The sequence below is a fragment of the Sinohyriopsis cumingii genome, chromosome 1 (assembly GCF_028554795.1).
Source record: "Sinohyriopsis cumingii isolate HCF-2022 chromosome 1, ASM2855479v2, whole genome shotgun sequence".
In the NCBI taxonomy this organism is placed as follows: Eukaryota; Metazoa; Mollusca; class Bivalvia; order Unionida; family Unionidae; genus Sinohyriopsis; species Sinohyriopsis cumingii.
In genome coordinates this window covers 98,229,027-98,244,042 of record NC_142961.1, presented here as the reverse complement: position 1 = coordinate 98,244,042, position 15,016 = coordinate 98,229,027, and the positions used below count along the sequence as shown (strand labels likewise).

General features: G+C 35.0%; 1 protein-coding gene across 1 annotated transcript in view; it reads left to right on the top strand.

Annotated features, from left to right (window-relative positions):
* Positions 1 to 752: 752 nt before the first annotated feature.
* Positions 753 to 15,016, top strand: part of LOC149807411 (transmembrane 9 superfamily member 4-like) — an 82,958-nt gene continuing 68,694 nt past the window's right edge. Inside the window, exons 1-2 of the mRNA XM_089966494.1 lie at positions 753 to 791; positions 14,013 to 14,126. Of these exons, the coding sequence (XP_089822620.1) occupies positions 780 to 791; positions 14,013 to 14,126 (126 nt within the window). The 5' untranslated portion in view covers positions 753 to 779. The remainder of the gene's footprint in view (positions 792 to 14,012; positions 14,127 to 15,016) is intronic.

Genomic DNA, 15,016 nt, shown 5'->3' with positions numbered 1-15,016 from the left:
GGGATTTTATACCCAAATGACGTTGGTTTCGTACCCAATGGACAGTTGTTTCGTACCCAATGGACAGTTGTTTCGTACCCGTGCATTTGATGTTTATTGTCCGTTTATGTCCTAAAATAATTTAAAATCACACAGCTTAATAGCAGCATTTTGAAATTACACTGGAGCATGTCGGTCAGGAAAACACTATTTATAAGATACAAAAACTGACGAACAGCAGTAAAAAAAAAAAAAAAAAGTGGCGTGAAACCAGACCAAGCTGGATTTAAATGCCGAAAACTTGCTAAATTCTTTAAGATCGGGTGCGAAACCTTTTTCGGTACGAAAGTACAAGAAATCTTTGTGACACTGGGTTTTGTAAACATATAAATTCATCCAGAACCACGCTGTCTGCTAAGTTCATCATTTGCATCCTTTATTTATAAAATCAAAATGCTGGATGTAAAATATTTGTCAATGACTTTATAATATCCAAATTTTTTTACATCTAAACTTAATCTAATGCCTGTAAAAGTTGTATGTGGTCTTTCTAGTAGTTTAACTGATACACCAAAAGGAATTTGCTGCATTTTATTACAAACAGAGTGATAACCACGTAATAAAACTTTGGATCATCTAAATTAATAATATATGTCGTCTAAGGTTTCTTTCCTGTGTGTGGATTATCGAAGTCTCTAAGTTTGTGCCACGTTCTTACAGCAACTGCGAGAACTACCGGGATAAAAATAATGCCAGCAAAAAGAACAAGTAACACCCTTCACTTCCACGTTTGATACAAGATGGCGACGAAGGTATGAGTGCTATGTAATTGTGCTGGTAATACCGGTATCCGTTGCTGTTTCTTCAAGAAACTATTTAAGCATACAAGCCGAAGTCAGATAACGCTTATTACTTTGTCACTGATAAACATTGAAATTGACCAATGCAAGTGCTCTTAGAACTAGATCAGTCTTGCTGTATTAAATTGTATCGCAAATCAGGCTGATGTTATTACGTTGATTAATTCACGAGTCTGATATTTTATCAATAGATTACGATGAAATCTCTGACCACACGAAATCACCTTATCGGTACTATAAATTAACACAAGGAGTCCAAGCGTGACCCCAACCCTCCGCTCGATTCGACATTATTCACGGGATGAATAACACCAAGCAAGTAATTTCGCAAAATAAAATGTTTAACTAGCTTTTTCTTTCAGATTATATTATATGATAATTTTTGTATCAATTTCCAGCAGAGAAATATCTAGTTAAAGTTTGGATAGTAGAAATGATGGTGACATCATCACACTTCAACTAGCTATTAAAGCCAAGATGGATGCTGTCACAGGGGTTTGTTACAAAGAAAATTTGGAGTATCCGTCCTTGAATCAAGGGATGGGGGTTCTAACCTGTGACAATATATATTGTTACAGGTTAGAACCCCCATCCCTTGATTCAAGGACAGATATTCCAAATTTTCTTTGTAACGAACCCCTGTGGATGCTGTACCCGGTAGTATTGAAAGGCAACACAGACTCCATGCTGTATTTGGTACGAGTATTAGACTTTAACGCTTAGTTACTGCAGGGTAGAATCTGGTAGAATTGGCTACTTCCACCTGATGGAGTCATGTAGAAAGAATTTGTGACTGTAATGGTGAAAGTAAAGATTAATTCACCAGATTAGAATCATGTAATGATCGTCCAAGAGTTATGTGTTGGTACGTTAGTGTCTTTTGAATGGATATTTGTAACTTTTTCAGTCATTTTGCGATTCTGAAACAATAAAAGACAAGTGACAAAAGTTTATTCGACCAGAGGGTTGGGGTCATGCCTGCGCTGTCTGTTGTCAATTTATAGTACCGATAAGGTGAATTAGTGTTGTCTGAGATTTCATTGTATTTTATTGATAAAAAGTCAGACTCCTGTAAGTAAGTAAATGGTGTATATTTGAGCATATTAATAGCAATATTAAAAAGTGATGATTATGGGGTGACATGATACACTTGTGCCGTGTATTGATATATATTGCAATGCACAACATTTGATTCGATACATGTCATCTTGAAGGTCTTCATCTTTTAAAGGATTATCATTGGCAGGTTGGTGTGTTGACATATTGATCGTAATTCTTGAATGCAAATTGCAGACTGGCATAGACTTGTATTCTATTCATGTGCCATTATCATCCTTGACAAGATAAAAAAATTTAAACATACTACCTTTTAGACAGTAATTCTAATTCAAACTTTTCAGGGTGCAGGAATAATTTTGCTCAGTTACGCCATTTGTTTTCCATTGCATGAATCCTTTACAAGTGTTTTTTTCACCAATTTAATGTTCTCACTTAAATTTGGAAAGCATTACCAGGGATGGTCCTGGCTTTTAAAAAGCTGTCGCCAAAAAAATCGCCAACCTCAATATTTTGTCGCCAATTTTCAAAAAGTGTCGCCAGAACAAGTAGTGTACATTTTTTCAAGTGTTAATTTAGTCTATTAATTTAACAGGCAATGAAAATTACAAAAGATGGGTTAGTTAATACTCTAATTACAAAAAGCATTAACAAAATGTTACAAAGTGTTACATGAATATCCGTCGCGATTTTAGGGCTACCCACTTGTTGAATGTAGTTTCAAAGTCTAATTTTTCACATCTGTACATGCTGATTCTGCTGATTCTCATTAAATTCTCGAGAGATGAGATGCAGAGTTTATTTCTGATGTCCGTTTTTATGAGGTTCATCTTACTGAATCCACGTTCACAGTCTACAGTACTGACAGGTGACACCAGTAGTCTCTCAGCAGCCCCCCCCCCCCTTTATGGCTAGCTTCACAAAGCTTGTAGTGAATTGCTTCCTAAAATCCCAAGAATGATCACTGAATGTTCTATAAATTTTCTCGACAAGCAAAATAGGATCTCCATTCCCAAGAATGAAACTTACATGAGTCAACACCTGGCAATATTGGACCGTATATATAAGCATAAATTCACACCCAATTGAGGGTTTCTTTCACTCCTGTATTTTGAGAATAAATAATTATTATTAATTATGCAAAACGTTTTTTTTTTTTTTTGCTATTTCTTGTTGTGGAGTTTAAGTCTCTGCAGCGGTAACACGGATTGATGTTAAAAGGAAAAGATCAATGAGTAAAATGCTGTACTGGTGACAGATATAATTGTGATTGAGATTTTTTCCATTTGCTTTGTATTTATACACAGTAGTCAGTACTTCAAAGGTTAGAAGTTTTCTATGAAGGTTCAGCAAAACTATTGTATTGGTATATGTAAAAAAAAAAAACAACAGAAGGATTAGCCATTCAATTAATTGTATCTGTTCTATTCGTGTCTTCAGAAGTCGGTCAGTTGTAGGTATAGTTCGGTAGCATGATTGACTGTATCACAGCATACAGTACTCAGCCCAGATGTCAGCATAAGCAGATTATGATGTAACAATGCACTGTAAAGATGGGGTTGTCAATACGAACAAAGGATCATTTGTGTAACAGATTGATTCCAATGCATTGCTTAGTCAAGTTTGTGGTTTCCTTTCATTCTCCCTTTTAATTTATCCAGTCCAAATCCATGATTGTATGTACAAATTAAATAACCAAAAAGTCTGTCGCCAAAAAAAATCGCCAGATGGGATATTTTTGTCGCCAATAAGGAAAATAAATCGCAATTTGCGACATTGGCGAAGCCCAGGACGATCCCTGCTTACAGTGTTATCTTCGGAACAGAAATAGTACAGTATTGTTACATTTCTGTCAACTTTTCAAAAGCCAAGTAGGGAGACTGAATAAAAGAATAGCGAGATAGAGACCTAAAATCAGGAGGTTTTTTGGGAATTTCGTTGTTGTTGTTGTAGGGTTTAATGCCATTTTTCAGCACATGATAGGTTATATATTCTGATCAGCTTTGGCCAAACTGCACAATAGCAAAATGGTTTTATGTTAACAAGCTAGAAAGCCAGTGTGTCTAATTAACAGTTAGTCCTTATCAGTGCAACTATTTAATTAAAAGGACTGGCCCCTCTGACATAATTCAAAGAAACCATGTTCTACACTTTGTTATATAAGCACCAGCAATTGATTGGCAAATGAACAATGCCCAATTTTGTTGCAGCTAAAGGTGTATAAATATGCAGGCTCATGTTACCATACTTGTGTCAACTATTGTCCCATCATTTTATATCCCACCTTGTTTCTTACTGTCAACTCATAAGGCATTTAACATTGTTTACTATAAAACATTTATTCTGAATTAGTATATTGAGAACACATATGCTACTTGGTATGTATTTTCATTCTTTTATTCTTTTAATTTAATGAAGGCAATTAATGTTTATATATATGGTACAGCAATGTCAAGTGTTTACTTGTTTAAGTGTCTTTGTTGGGAATAGAGTTATAGCATTCACATTCATTCTTGGGATTGAAATTAATTGCCAACAATTATATTTTTTTTCTTTTTTTTTGGCAGGGGGGTTTATTTAAGATTTTAGTATTGTTGCAGGAGTGAAAAAAAAATCTTAAATTTATGTGAATAATGTTTAAATTTTACATTCTATTTAATGAAGAAGAAAATTTTGTGTGTGTGTGTATGCAGTTTGGATTTTTAGCAATGCTTCAATGATTTTTCAATCATATCGCTATGATGTCTGCAGTGTGGCAGTTTATAGGGATGTCTAGCACTGGGGCATCATGCCACATACATGTAGCATGATGTTCCACCCAGTCACATTACCCTGACACCAGGCTGACCAGTCTTAATGCTGAGCGTCTAGCGAGGCAGCTGCTAGTACCATTTTTATTAGTCTTGTTTTGAATCATGGTTCGAACACACAACCTCCCGCATCCAAAGTGGATGCTTTAACCACTTAGGCCACCAGAGTGGTCTAAATTCTTTGTAGTGTGATAATTATTTCATCACAACAATATTCACAGTTGATAAAATAGAACATTGTTTTTGTGTTTTGCATACAAAATATATATTTATGTAGGATTGTTTCAGGAGATCTGAAAATTGAAAGTTGTTGTTGTTGTAGGGTTTAATGCCATTTTTCAGCACACGATAGGCTATACATGGTGGCCAGTATTATTGGTGGAGGAAGAACCCGGGAAATCTCCGGAAAGAACCACCGACCCTCGAGAACCTACTGGCAAGCTTTCTCACATACCCACATTGGCTGAATCCGAGACTTGAACCCATGCAGACAGAGGTGAGATGGCAGTGATCCGTAACGGAGAGCGCTTTAGACCACTCTGCCACTCGGGGCCCCGAAAATTGAAAGATATAATGTAATAATTGGGAGTTCTCTGCAAAATTGAGAGATATTATGGAATCTGGAGGTAGACGTGGAATGACTCCAAAAATTGGGAGTTTTTTCTTCCTGCATGAGAGTTGACATATATGATTGTTGTGCAAGGAAAAGCTTGCCTAGAACTGGTCTTTGTGCAGAAGTAGTTGTACAGTTTAAGACACCTCCCTTCTGTTTTCGAGGTTGTCATATTGGTTCAATAACGGCACTGTGTAGCATGTTCAGAGATCAACCAACATTGGAACTGGAAGTCAGATTTTCAGGAATGTCTCACATACTTGGCAGCCCGTATCAATGCTTTTCTACAAATTCAAGCCATATTGCTTTAGACAGACTTTACTTACTCTGATGTCTTTTTTCAAATTCTCACACAATCAAATGGAAATGTTTTAAAGTTCTGTTAACCTATATTCAGTTTCACTCATATATATTTGAGAATATTCTTAAAAAGGTGACTGCTGCCCAAGGATACCATCACAGTATATTCCTTATTTGCTATTTATAGTAACTGTATATGGCCCATTTCCAATAAGTAGATGGGTTTCTTCAAATATGAACTTTTCCTCACAGATTCATTATATTGATAGGATTTGTAGCAGACCAGTTTGTCCTTTTAACCAAAATGGTGTCAGATTGTAAGCAAAGCACTTTACTGTGTGAGTTGTCGATGTTATATGATGGAAAATGTTAGAGCTGATGGATCTCTTCAAATTTCAAAACATATCCAGTGGGAAAAAAGGACAAATCAACAACACTTTACAAACTTTAAAAGAAGAATATGAGAGTAATGTAGTAGAGCATTTGGACTGAGCATGCCATGCTCATCGCAAAATTCACAACATCAGGTTCACGATCATTTGGCAAAAATTACACATGTAAATTAGTTAAAGTGAGTGTTGAATATAAATAATTTGTCAGAACATTTTGTGTTTGTATTCTGGTTCTAATCCATATAGATTTTGCCCCTTGTGACAGCAAAAATAAATAGATCTTTTTCATACAGGGTCTGTAATTATGGCATGTACTATATAAATTACTCTTTTTATGCTTCTCGGGGGGGTTGGCATTGACGTATTTTTGTTCATTTCATTAAAGGAAATACTTAATCTGATTTTTGCATTGCTGTTTATGTGTGGAAACAAATTACATGTACTAACAACCCAAACCTCACATTTTTTGCATTTGCAAGACAACTGCCAAGAGCACGGGCATTCATTTCTTAAGTGAAAAAGCAAAACCATTGACATCATGCATTCCCTTTTAAAAATTAACAAAAAGGTGACTAATTCATATAGCTCAAAATCTGCTCCCTTGCTGATTCTATACTGATAAAATATATAACATTAAGAAGACATTCCAGACTTGTTCCTTAGGTATAATTTTAGTACTTTTACACTTGACTGACCATATACATAATAATAATAATAATAATAATAATAATGAGGACTTTGTATAGTGCCTAATCTTTAGAAGCTCTAAGTGCTTTACAACATTATACAACACCTAAAACATAAGAAACATATATAATGATATGATTACAAAAAACAAACACCATGAAATTAGAAAACAAAAAAAACACTGAAAATATTTAAGGTAGGAAACATTATTAGGTCTTTAAGTTTGTTCTTGTAGTCTAAATAAGTGAGTTTTAAAAGCACTCTTGAATGGGATCACTGTGTCTTTGTGTCTAAGTTCAGTTGGCAATTCATTCCATGTTGCTGGGCCCTGGTATGCAAAAGAACTTTGCCTATATGACTTTGTTTTCATAGTGGGAATAATGAGTATATGATTGTCAGAAGAGGAGCGTAAGTATCTTGCTGGTGTATACACATGGGTGAGGTTGGATTGGTATGTTGGACTAGAGTCTGTCAGTGAAACGTAGCACAGAGAACAAATTTTGTGTTTGATTCTGGATCGAATGGATAGCCAGTGTAGGGTACAGAGCAGCGGGGAGGTGTGCTCTGATTGTAGTACTCTAAGTATGACCCGAGCAGCTGTGTTTTGAAGTTTCTGGAGTAGATATTGAGATGAACCAGACAGAATTGAGTTACAATAGTCCAGTCTTGAAAGTACCAATGAACACACAAGTGTTTTAGTTTCATCAACTGAAAGATATTTGCGAATGGAGCTGATGTATCTCGGCTCAAGATGCGTTGGTGCAGTGTGAGAGTACTGTCCAGAGTAACACCTCGGTTTCATACTGACTGTGTGAATTTAATGTTGGTGTTGCTGATATTGTTTGAGGTAAAGGATGTGAATGAGAAAGTCTGTGTTGTGATCAGAATGGCCTCAGTTTTGTCATCATTCATCAGCAGCTTGTTACATGTCATCCATGATTTCACATCAGAAATGCACCTGTCTACACCTTGGATGGTGGCATCAACTTCAGTTGGGTGGCTAGATTTGTAATTTGGGTGTCATCAGCGTACAATTGGTGAGACAATGGATGATGATCTATGACACGTGAGTGTGGCTGATTGTATAGAATGAAGAGAACAGGTCCAAGAACAGACCCCTGTGGAACACCACAACATAGATTAACTGGGCTGGAGTGTATTCCATTAGCAGACACAATTTGTGTCCTGTTGATCAAGTAGGACTTGAACCACAATAAGGCTGTATCATGAATGCCAAATACATGCTGGAGACAGTGAAGTACTATATCATGGTCTATTGTGTCAAATGCTGCAGACAAATCAAGAAGGGTGAGGACTGTAATCTTTCTGCTATCCAAAGCAGAGAGAATGTCATTAACTGCTTTTAGAAGAGTAGTTTCAGTACTGTGGTAAGGGCGATATGCACATTGTACATTGCTAAAAAGACTGTTTGAATTTAGACGAGATACAAGCTGAAAGATTAGAAACTGGGCGATAATTCTTTAAATCTTTATGGTCTAGTGTTGGTTTCTTCAGCAGAAGCTTTACAATGGCAGTTTTGAAAAATTATGGGAATACTCCGGATGAGAGAGAGGTATTAATAACATCAGTTAGTGAAGGCAGTACTGGATCTAAGCACTCAAGCAGCAGTGATGTTGGAATTGGATCAAGTTCACATGACTTTGATGCACTCTTCATCAGGATTTTACGTATGAAATCCATAGTTTGTCGAGCAATGAATGCAGGCAGTTATCGAATTGTTCTGCTGTAGGAGGTAAGCAAGTTGTTTGGTTTGCTTGGATGTCATGCATTAGTTTGGTTCTGTTTATCATTCAGAGGTTTCTCTTAGTAGCAGATAAAGGTGGAGGGTTAGGTACTGATACATCAAGATGGCATATAATGCAGAGGTGATCTGATGTAAGTTCGTGGGATAGCAGGGAGGACCATAGAATGTTATCATCAGGTCTATGAAGAATCCAGTCTAAAATGTGACCATATTTATGGGTGGGTTGGTTAACTGACTTTTTGAGGTTGAAAACATTAATGGAATCTAGGACTTTTGATGTGTTTGGGTTTCCGGGACAGTCAGAGTGAAAGTTGAAATCTCAAAGAATAATCAGGTTGCCACCTATTGAATAATAATCAGGTTGCCACCTATTGAATATTTGCATGCTAAGTGCATGATTGCATTTTTTTTGTCCTATGTCTCTGATCTCTTAAGTCATGTCCACCCATGAATGTACCTTTTTCAGGGAAAAGTCTAAAAGTCCACCTATTTTATTTTACTTTAGTGAATGTCTGTTTTTACTTTAGCAATGGCAAGAGCCACTAAATTAAAAAGACTTCATGATGACATTTGTTTTCCCTTTTTAAAACAACAGAAGGTTTGTAGTAGTTTGTTGAGTTTTAGAGTCAGAGACAGTTGATAATATAATGTATTTTTGAGGTTGGACAGGATTCGAAACTAATGCAGGTCTGCTTGCCCAAGACCACCTGATTTTCAGAAGGACCACCACATTCCCAAAGATATGTGGTCCTTCAGGTCTGCTATTTTAAATTGTTGATATCAAAATTATATCTATCCCATATTATAGGGTTGTATAAATCATTCGTTTAATTATGAAAATGTCAAACATGGTGGAAATCAAAAATGAAACAAAGTTAAAACAAAGCAAAGATCATTCCTACGTCATTAAGCCAAATTATTGTCATTTGGGTGCTTAGCATAAAATTGTCGTTTGGGTGCTTGCTTTGTTAATCATATAAGAGCATGAAGATTTAAATTGATTTACTTTTTGTTGTGTGTTTTGCGTGTTTGAAAGATTTCTTGATAATGTCTCTCTCTCTACTACCCCCCCCCCACAAGACACTTTAGATACAATGTGTGTAAGATAAAACCAAAAGAAAATGAAAATTCCAAGATACCTGGAAGCAGGAATTTCCATGGCTTACTCACAACAGTGAGAAGGATGAGATGACGTGTTCAGTTCTGGATATGATATGATCATGAACATTTTTAGTTGGCTGCAAGAACTTTAAAATTAATACAGTCAGAACCTATGACTTATCAGAGAGCCACAAACAGAATAGCTTAAGAGAGAAAGCTGTGAAGGCAGCCTCTGGCACTTCTGTAGGGGAGAAGTCTGTTACATTTCTGAATAAAGCTCCTTTTGAAAAACTACATGTCATGTCTAGAAATGCTCATTTTGTTGCAAAACATGGATACCTATATACTGACTGTGAAATTATATGGGTTGCACACGGTTTGGAAAAATGCAATATTGTCAGAAATTCATCAGGACTATTGCCCACACCCCATACTCAAAGAGTCGGAACAGGACCATATCATTTCCTCCAGTCAGTTATGGCACTTATTAGTGATGTCTCCACTGATACATCTAACAAAGAGGCAGAAATTGTATACATTCTTTTGAATGCAAGGAAATTTATATTAAGTTTCATTTTATACTATTGAATTTCAACTATTAAACCAGAAATTTAAACTATTAAAACAGAAATTTAAACTATTAAAACAGAAATTTAAATTTAGATCCATTCCATTTATAATATTGTAAACACCTAAACCACCAGTTTAACTTTAGATCTGTTTTAGTTTATTTATTTTTGTTAATTCAGGTATTTAGTATTTCTTCTTTGGTTTAAACTCACTTTGGTATATGAACTGTACCAATGGTATACAGTGAAACCATCAGTCATGCTATAATGGACCATATGTCAGAGAGCTATTGAATAGAATGAATGATAAATATTGTTGCATTGGGAACGGATGGTGTGTTGATGCTGCTGATGACAGTGATGATTATGATGATGATAATAAATACCACACACAAGATTTGTCAGCATTACAAAACAAAGCATATAAACTGTTGGTGAATTTAATGTAAACTGTAATAAAATAGCAACCTTCTGTGTGTTTTAATTATGGTATAGTGTTGTACCTTGTTGAAATAATGACAAATTTTTTTATTGAAAATCTAGTAGAAATACAGTTTGACATTTATTCAATGAATTATTTGTTTGAAAGGAAATATAACTCAGGAAAATGTTGAATGAGAGCGTAGGGTCTGGAACAAAAAACTACATTGTGCAGTGAACCTCTTATTCAGATATATAAATGTGTGTTTGGGGTTGCATGAGCACTTGCTAAAAAGTTTAAAGTAATACATGTTTCCAAGAAAAAGAACAAACAGCAAAAGGTACTCTAGATGTGCAACATATTTCACTGAAAACATTCAGATACCCAACTTTTTTCTTCCTATATGTGTATAACATATGCAGTCATTTTTCTTTCACTCAAAACATTGATCTTTGCATATGTATGAGTAATCTCTAATTTTATTGTCTGGTGCTACTTAAACTAAAGACAAAATGAACTAAACTCGGCACATTAGAGTGTAAACAAATACAGTAAACAAGTTTAACTTGTCATAATTGACAGGGTGCTTGCTTGCTTGCTTGCTTGCTTGCTTGTTTCTTGCATAAAATAAAGTGTTCAGATACTAGATGCTTAAAATATAGGGGAAACAAGGGAGAAAATCCATGACGCCTGACAGTCTATTGAAAAATTCAAGAATTTTTAACCTTTTCCTACCAAATGACAGTTCATCATCAATATCAATAGTGAGAAGTATCCTTGTGGATATAAATTGTATAAATTTGTTGAATCAGACTCAATTAAAGCATCAAGAAACCTAATGGAAACATGGTTTCATCAGAAACTTGTTTTACATGGATATTGTTATTACCATGCTTGTTAGTAATGTAAGCGATACAGAGAAAAGGCTGAGATATATGTATTGTACCACTCAGGGCCCCTTTTTTTACATGTAACTTCTTGTCTTTCATATTTTCCTTTATGTAGCGCAGCATGTTTAGCCTTTCATAGTAGATCATTTTCTGGATTATATTAGTGGCAGTCCTCATCATTGTTGATCACAACAGTTTAGGAAATGTGTGTAGTTACTGGATCCTGGTTGCCTCTTGGGTCAGCCTGGATTGTCCTATAAAATGTCCATTCAGTGTCTGCATTGAAATATGGCAAAGTTAGTACAATTCTACTGAATGCACCAAGATGTTTAAATTATTTCCTGTTTTGGGGGGAGGTTCCTATTGTTAATTGCTAGTCAAAACTGCGCAAGATTTGTGCTTTTGCAGTTGAATTTTGGACTCCTTTCTAAATTTAACCTTAGAAGAATGAAGGATTGTTTGATTAAAATCAGATGAATTAAATCACTCCCCAAAGAATCACAAATCACAAAAAAAGTCATCCACAGGATTTTTTAAATATTATAAACTACACATATTTTATGACCAAAAATAACATTTGGATATCTTACATTCGGAATGTGAGCCTAAAAAATCACATGTTGGATCTGTTCATCTAACTGTAATTATGTGTTTAAACATTAAAATATCAAAGCATTCAAAATGTAAGTCTAATTTCTAAATAAACACGTCAGATGAAAGAACTGCTCAGCGAATTGTAATTCATTTGTGTGTTGGAAGTTCTTGAACATTAATTAGCGGCTTATTATTCCACAAGGTAGTTGCTGGAATACTGTTGTTGATTGCCTCAAATCCTACCTTAAGATTGGGTCCACTCTTCTCAAAGTGTGTTTGGAGCATATGGAATCTATTAATACTGGATTTGCTGACAGGGTGAAGAACTTCGGTATGAAAAAGAATGCTGTAGAATATCTTGAATGAATGAAGCCAGTTGAAGTGGCTTTTGATGTACTGAGTAACAGCTGCATGATCAGTGATCAGTTAATATATCACATAAGCATGCAATGGATCTCGCACCTTTACAACAGCAATGTGTGATCAACAAATTCAAGACTTGTGCCAAGAAGGCCCTCACTCCTGTTCACTTCCATATCATTATGCATGATCCCAGGTCCATGTGTAGGAACCTCAACAGTGAGCGAATTGTGATATGAAGTACTGCAGTCAGCAGCATCCAATCCACTTGTTAACATTGGTAAACGCGAGAGGCCAACCTAAATCGTTTAAGCCTATACTTTCAAAGGATGTGTCAAAAGACTTGGACAGTAAGATCATGGAACTGAGCAACCAATTGTTGTGGGCAGTTGCCATTAGTAGTTGTCTTTATGCATATTTTCTTCATTCGGATTTGTTAATTCCAAGGCCAAGAACAGGCTTGGCACTGAGAAGGCAGGAAAACTTGTATTTGTTTACAAACTGTTAAACACAAAGCACCTATCCTAAATCAGAAATATGTATTAAAAATGTAATATGTAGATGTATAGATTTCATGTTTTAACTAAATTTCTGTAATTGTTTTAATCTTGATTTTTAATCACATTCAGGTATAAATTATGTATATACTTAGTACATGAATTGAAAGCTTACATCTATTAACTTATTTTCATTAAAATAAAAATGTCCTTTAAATTTAAAAAAAATAGGATTAAATTAAAACAAATGTTGAGTTTTGTTACCCTACAAGATTGGAAGAATGCATTTGCATGTACATTTGAGCTTGATCCCAACCACTGAAATTCTTATTTCCATCTGTTGTTGAAATTTTGATTTTGATTTGTTTAGATTTTGGCATTTTATAATTGGGAGATAGCACTTGCTTAATTATCTCAACAGGCTTGAAATACTGAAGTCACGTTTACATATTTTTTGAGCTCTTTAGTAATGACAGAGACAGATCCATTTATAATCCATTTAAATCGTTAATCATTTCTAAGTAACATCAATCACACACAGAATAAGCCATGTTGACAAACTTTAAACACCAAGGTCAAACCATCATTGCCATAAGAATCCAAGTAATGTTATTTTATGCTGCTGTAGCTATTTATTAATCTAGTCATAATCCTTTAAAATTTGTATTCCCTTCCAAATTAATACTGATTACATATAGTATACACCATTGATTACATGTACTTTTATGTTATTGTCCCTTGAATTAGCAATTAAAGGATCATGCTCACTGGGTAAGGTGGTTGACATTCACATGATCATAGGAAGTCTTTATCATAAATATAGTACATTGGAAGCAAAATTTATTAAAAAAATGGGAAAAATTTCTGTTAGGCAATTTTTTAAATATTTTTGAGTATGCTGGAGACTTCAGTGAGTGATGGTGGGATGGTAGGCACCCCTCTTCTTGGGTGGAAAACTTTCTTGGCCAGGAGGTTCACACGAATGAATTCGTCAGACAGTTACATTTCATGTCAGATCTTTTGCTAGTAAACAAAGCACTTTTTTCCTTGCTTTCTCTCTTCCAGTAATAAAAGATTATTTATTGATAGCTTGCAGATTTGTATTCATCTCATTTCAGATGCTGCTGTCAGTTATTGGTATTATTCAAGTGTTCATGCCACCAGCTCTCGGATTCTATGTGCCTGGAGTTGCCCCAGTGGAATTTAAGATTGGGAACAATGTAGAAGTTAAGGTAAAAAATTGAAACAAATCAGACTTTCCTTTTTCTGGTATGCCAGCATGTAGCCATTTTATCCACGAAATGGGCTAGCCATTGAAACTGATTAGATTCTCAGATTTTGTTGTTGTCGTTTTACACCTTGAAGAAATTTTTTTTATTAAGGCATAAAACTAGTACGTGGTTTGGGCATATTTATTATATATTTGATAATAGGATATTGATGTGTATTTGTGAGTAAAAATTAATATGACCTCACTGACATTAAAAAATAGTATCACTAGCATGGTCATATCATCAGTTTCAACTTGGAGGTCAATTTTATGGATCATGCCAGTCGATAGCAGCTATGTGAACCACCTTGACTATTTATGAAACAAGGATTAACAATGAACTTATGAATGCATTCAGCTATTTTTTCATATGTAACTTCTTGGTCAGTCCCATAGTCAGTCTAATTCTAGAAATAGCCAAGGTGGTCCCAATAAATTGGGGGTTTCTCATTTTACAGAGAATTATCTGCCCAAAAAACGGTGTGATTTTTCTGTAAATAACTATGCTGATATATACCTGAGGCATATTTGTAACTTGCAGAAATAGTCAGAATTATTCTAAATGGTGATATCACTTCTGGAACTACTTTTATTTCCCATTTATGAAGAAGAGCTGCCATTAAATGAGATATTTAAACATTTAATTTATTTTTAGCTCACCTGGCAGTTGTGTTATATATAGCTCTGCATCTGGTTTGTATCATCTGTCATCAGATAAGTTTTCAAATTCAAACTATAAAACTGCAAGACTAATTTCAGTCAAACATTATAGAAATGTTCCATAGCATAATGTTTGGGGTGCCTTCCATAGCAACCAATATGGACAACCTAATTTTAAGTTCTCCAAAAATG